The following is a 6,215-nucleotide window of genomic DNA, read 5'->3' on the forward strand; positions in this document are numbered from 1 at the left end:
ATCAAGGTGGCCCATATATCCGTTGTTGTTTTTTCTTTCTTTCTCTTCTCATATTTTAATATGAGAAGTGTGTTGTAGGTCTGGGTTTTATTGGTTGTTTTCGCCCCTCTTCACTCCCACTTTTCCACAGCTTTACACGCCCATTTCTTGAGTCTTTTTCAAATCCGAGGTGTGAACGACCAGTGCTGAAAAGGGGAGTTCATGACACTTTAACTTTCACCGCATGGACAAAAACAGTTCTTCGAAAATCTTTATGATCTTTCAGTAATTAGACTTTCAGTTTTTTCTCTTACTTGGGAAAAATTCTCCATTCAGAAAGAATCTGGCACAAAACTCTCTACAAACACACGTATCCACTTGCCCTACAAAGAGGGATTTTGTTACATCGATTAAAACTCACGAATCAGATCTATGCTGCTTCCTGTCCTTTTGTGTAATGACACTTGCTGTGTACATTCATTGTATCACTGTACACAGATTTGAATGTAAGAATGTGTAATTTAACCCTTGCTGTATGGATCAGCACTAGGCCTGAATTGAAAGCTATATACCTGGGGGACGAGAGACTATGTGTGGGTGTTAACAAGTGAATACATGCACTTGAATGTAGTCAACACTGTCATTTGCTATCTCCAGCTGCTGTCACCTCATTTGCTCTAGTCTTTGTCTCAGCACAGGACCATGCAACAACATCTATGTAGTTCAAGCTCATATAGTCTGCTTCATGAGGTTGTATTTTCACATAGCCTATCCTGGAAAAACAGATCAGTGCCAGCACCTGCAAATAGTTTGTGTAATAAAAGTGCTTTCCTTCACTCGTGTGGGAAACATTTCTGTCTTTATTAAGATCATTACTCAATATGTAACAGAAGAGTTATAGGTTAAGAAAAACGAATTACAGCAGCATTTCACTATATATGCGGTTTATTATTTCAGGTCGACATCTTAGTATTTCCTTGTAATATGTGATATCTTCACTGATTTCACTGACAGAACAAAAAAGTGCATTTCTGAGAGTTCTTGATGAAATTATATTCTGACATCTGACTGTTATGACAGATAATTATGAGTAAACACTGATAGGTTGGTTATCAAAGCAAAGTAAATGTCATTTGAAATTGCAATAACTTAGTATGTCAAAACAATCTCTGATTTGTGCTATAAACAGTCTGACTAAACCCACACAACTTGTCATTCCCTGCAGGGAGTTTGTATAATAAAAACCCTCAGTGTTGACTATATGAACCTTTTATGGCTTTGTTTTGTTTTGTTGTATAATTTGCACAACATACATGAGTCTTTTACATTTAAACAATGAGTGAATTAGTGTGCAAAACTTTGCTGCAGTTCTAAAGTGATCTGTTTATGGCAATTCCAAATGCATACACACACAAGCATTTTCAGGACAAAGAGAATCATCCATCTCTTGCATAACTGAATGATGCTTTTCATAAGAGTGCAGGATAGAGGGAGAAAAAGAGAGGGAGTGAATAGGGTTAGGAATGCTGACAACCACCAAACGAAAGACGGACATTCCCTGCCAAAATGTGCTGTCTCATTCTCATTATCCATGTAATCATTATATCTCCTTTGCAACAGCGTTGAATGTTTTCAGTGAACATAATCAGTCAAACGTAATGCCTTTGCATAATAAAAAGGCTCCTTCTATTACACTATTAGACATCTGTAAATGATCAGAGTAAATACGATTCACCTAGAATGCAAATTACTTGTACCTGACATTATGTAAATACAACCACAAACTCACTAAATTACAAAGCGAGCATAGAGTTCAGCTCAGTGTGACAGATCTGCCTTTGATATTTAAGTACAGATGATCGATACAAACCAAAACTGGACCAAACGCAGAACAGAAACAGAAACAGCATTTAAAAGTGTCATTCAAAATTCCACAAAACTCTAAACTACATTAAAAAAAAGCCAAAAATAAAAAAAATCACATTGCAATGTAGGCACTGGTTTATTTAAGCCATCAGGAACACTTTTCTAGTAAATTTCACTGACTGCTACCACATGTGTTCGCTTCATAAACCCAATGCTCCTGCACAAACCACACTCATTACCCAGAATCCACTGCATACAATGTGGCTGCAGACACAAATCAAGACCCCTTATAGCTGCCTCAAGGGTACAGGCCTTTAACTGGATACCCTAAAGTTCAGTTTAAAAACTTACAGCCCAACACGGATCTGTTACCGCACTAAAACGATTCATTTATTAAAACTGTCGACTGGACACACCTACTTTTTTGGCTGTTTGCAAATCAGTTGTGATCGTTGACCTTTCCAAAGCCTGTGGTTTCAGTTTCAACGTTTCAAACTGTTCAGATTTTTTTTTGTTTTTTGTTTTGGATACACCTGAACCTGCATTACAGTCGTCCAGGGTGGAAATCATTACAGAATCCTGTCTCTTTTCTTTCTCTCGTCTGCCACTGAAAGCAATGTTAATGTGCTGTCAATAAAATTGGACTGATTTTACCAGGATGTTTGTAGAAGGAACACAACTAAGAACAAGAGTTTAGTGTGTGATAACTGGCCTCATTAAAAAATATCTTAAAATTGCTCCAAATAACATCTGTTTATGGTCAGTTTTGCTCTCAAAACAGAATCTAAGCACCATGTAGTAAACAAAAAAGGTTTTGATTTAGGATCTTTGCAGTGACACCATCCACTTTGTTCTTCATATAGGCTAATTAAAAAGGCAGGAAGTTATGTAAAGGCCAGAAGGGATGGGTCAAATTTCTCTTGAAGATGCTTTAGGCTTGTCAAGCATAAATATAATTATGTTGGCAGGTGGTAAATACTGAAGAGCAGCCAACTCTGCTTCAACTTTAACAAAAGACCAAAGATCACTATTTAAACCAAAACTGTGCTTTCTGTGCAAACTATAGAATATAGTAACTACATAAAATTGAATTGAGTTGGAATAGAGAATAATAGGGGAAAAAAACATTATACAAACAATAGTCAGATATGCTACCTATTGCTGTATTACTTACAATTCTGACAATATTTATCAATAGGGCCAAAATAATGTAGTATCTGATGACAGAGCTGCCTAAACAAAGTCTTGCCCCTCTAACACAGAGAACACCTGCCAGTCTAAAACACTGTGACATGAGATTTTCTAGTTCTGTGAATTACTAAACAACAACATTTGCTGGGAGGGCTCAAATCCTGGAATCACAGAACTGTTCCCGCAGGAGCACATAAAAACATTCCTGTCATATTAAGCAGAGTCTGTAAGGCAGCACAATTCATGCATTGTCCTGTAACACTGACAGCCTTTTGTCTGAAAGTCTTCTTTAACTGCTGAAGGCATGTATCCCTCTTCTGTAGAGTCATTACTAAATCTATAGACCTATAGGGCTCTAGAAGTAACTTCCAGTCAAATACAGCATGGCACAGGGAAGAGTGGGGCTGACTCTTGGGTGAAACCTCTAAAAATGTTTATCGTAGACTAACTTAACACTGTTTAATGAAACTAAAAGGACTCAGAAACTGAGCACGGAAACAGTGCAGAGTATGGCAAGCCATTTAAACATTTATTACTTAAATCTCATAGCTATTTTCATATAACTAGTAAGAAATATAACAATTACTAATACGACTATCAATTTCACCATCCTCTTTAGCTGTTACTTAGTACAGTTTATGTAGCTGACACTGAATAGACGCTAAAATGCACTGTGAAGATTTTAAACTTAATAAGATGGAGACCTTCTGACAAGTCATTATATATGGGGGGGTTGTCATGATAATTTTTACGTCTCATAAACAGGTACTAGTTTCCAATACATAAGTACTGGTAAAACTGTAATAAGTACCAGCAACATTTACAACACACTAGTTAAACATAAATTTGCCATTTGTTACTAGAAGTCATGGAATCATGGAATAGTTTCTCTTCATTAACAAGTAGCAAAGCATCAGTAGCCTATCTAATGAGTAGAAGAGATATCACTGAAAATGAAATACTGTTATAACTATCAAACTACTAGTTATTAAAATAAGTACTAGTACTAGTAATATAAAAACATATTTAGTCTTAAGTAATAAATGTTAAAATGGCTTGCCACATGTGAGCGTGTTTTGGCAGTAGCTCTTCCACCTGCTCTGAATGATGGTGCTTTACAAAGTTAAATCACTGAAAACATCACTAGCCTTTCATTAAACCTCTCCAAAGTTATCATGTCTAACTTAAACTGGTTGAAAACAAGTATGCAGTCGCAAAAAAGACTACACCGCTCGCCGTTTCAAATGTACTGAACCGAGCAGAGAATCAACTTTGCGCTCCTAGTTTGGAAACACCAGCTCAGGGCTTCAAACTGAGTCCCTCACCTTGTTGTAGTTGTAGTATCCCAGGCAGTGGGAAAAATCCAGGTTCTGTGGATCTCCAGGAATAGAATTCCCTCCGGCAGACGGATAAAATACATCCATGTTTCCTCTCGGCGAAGCGCTGCTCTATGAAAAGGGCGCAATTTTTCTCTTACTTGTCCTTCAACAATCCAGGCGCGGTGAACGAGGGGGAAGCGCTAAACAACGCGGGTTTAATGCAGCTCAAGGGGACAGAGAAAGGGTAAAAGGGTGTTGTAAGGAGTTTTAGTAATCCTCTTCTATAAGCAGTGATCGCTGGCCATAGTTTTAGGATGTTGAGGAAGGTTTGGCGATGTTCAAACTGCTCCTGCGCTGCGAGGTTCAAGCATGCTTGGAGAAGAAGAGCAACACAAAGAAAGCCGGCAAACAGCAACTCCGCTATAATGTTCTCCGCTCTGATACAAGCTCAGTTGCTGGATGCTTTAAACACAAGGTTGTTCCCGCTCTCAGTGTTTCAAAGACGCCTCCATCAATCCACACTTTGCGTTTCAAATTAAGCGCTGCCGGTCACTTGGAGATCTGGAGACACTTTAGCCTCTCAAATCCTGGCTAATTAAAGAAAATTAAGCCCTCCAGACACGTGAATAATACTGTCCGATGGCACCGTTAGTCCAAGAAACTTGGGAAGCGGTGTTTACATATTCATTACAGCGCTTGAGGGACTCTGGACAGCCAATGGTCTTCTGTTTACTTCAGCCAACATCAAGCTGTGATGGAGGAGTATGGGAGAGAGTGGGGCTCATTGCGACCACTCCCCGAGCACCCATCGCCACTCCCCTATCAGCCCCAGAAAGAAAACCCCCCGCGTACATTACATGGATGGACAATATAGCCAATATATTCTCATAATAACTCATAATCACTAAACTGTTTTTTTTTGTTTGTTTTTTTTTTTTTTTTGCCTGGAACATTAAAAAAATGTAAGCAAATATCTTTAAAAAGTAAAAATCGTTTTTTTCTTTTTCATGTAATCATGCATTTTACATGCCACTGTGTGTTCTTTGAATAAACTTGTATTAATTTAAATTTTAAATACAAACTGTGTGATAATTTATTTTAACAAACACAAATATGTAGTGTATGTTGTTGGAAGCTCATAAGAAGAGACTGTTCACCGTTTTGAGCTTTTAAAACCTGGAAGAATTTACAATTTTGACATCATGGGCTTGTGATGAGTAAAATAAAGTGTGCAGTAACCATTACCTGAAGAGATTTTCTTATTGTTTTGTTCTAATATAAATGACATGATGCTTGATGAGTAGGACAACAACTGTTTATATATGTGACCCTGGACCACAAAACCAGTCATAAGTAGCACGGGGATATTTGTAGCAATAGCCAAAAATACACTGAATGGGTCAAAAGTATTGATTTTTGACCATAAATATATTCAAACGTATTTTTTAATTAGTAATATGCATTGTTAAGAACTTCATTTGGAGAACTTTAAATGCAATTTTCTCAATATTTAGATTTTTTTTTTTTTTTTGCACCCTCAGATTCCATATTTTCAAATAGTTGTATCTGGAGCAAATCGTCCAATCCTAACAGACTACGCATCAATGGAAAGCTTATTTATTCAACTTTCAGATGATGTATAAACCTTTCGTTTTTAATAAACACAGCTGAATTCACAACTGAGATATGACTTTATGTTGCAGAACAGAACATGAAAGTCTCTCAAAGTCTTATTAACCACAGACCTTATTTTACTCATGAAAGAAAAGCACTATTCTAAAAACCCATAGGAAGTTCCCAAGGGAGCTCATGGTGAATTAACCTTCTGAGACGGCCTACAAATTGACGTCATGATTGTAC

The 6,215-nt window shown here is 37.3% G+C and overlaps 1 protein-coding gene across 1 annotated transcript in view; it reads right to left on the bottom strand.

Annotated features, from left to right (window-relative positions):
- Positions 1-5,358, bottom strand: part of tox3 (TOX high mobility group box family member 3) — a 51,259-nt gene extending 45,901 nt beyond the window's left edge. The window contains 1 exon segment of the mRNA XM_051116117.1: positions 4,362-5,358. Within this exon segment, the coding sequence (XP_050972074.1) occupies positions 4,362-4,460 (99 nt within the window). The 5' untranslated portion in view covers positions 4,461-5,358.
- Positions 5,359-6,215: the final 857 nt, after the last annotated feature.

The sequence above is a fragment of the Labeo rohita genome, chromosome 7, assembly GCF_022985175.1.
Source record: "Labeo rohita strain BAU-BD-2019 chromosome 7, IGBB_LRoh.1.0, whole genome shotgun sequence".
Taxonomy (NCBI): Eukaryota; Metazoa; Chordata; class Actinopteri; order Cypriniformes; family Cyprinidae; genus Labeo; species Labeo rohita.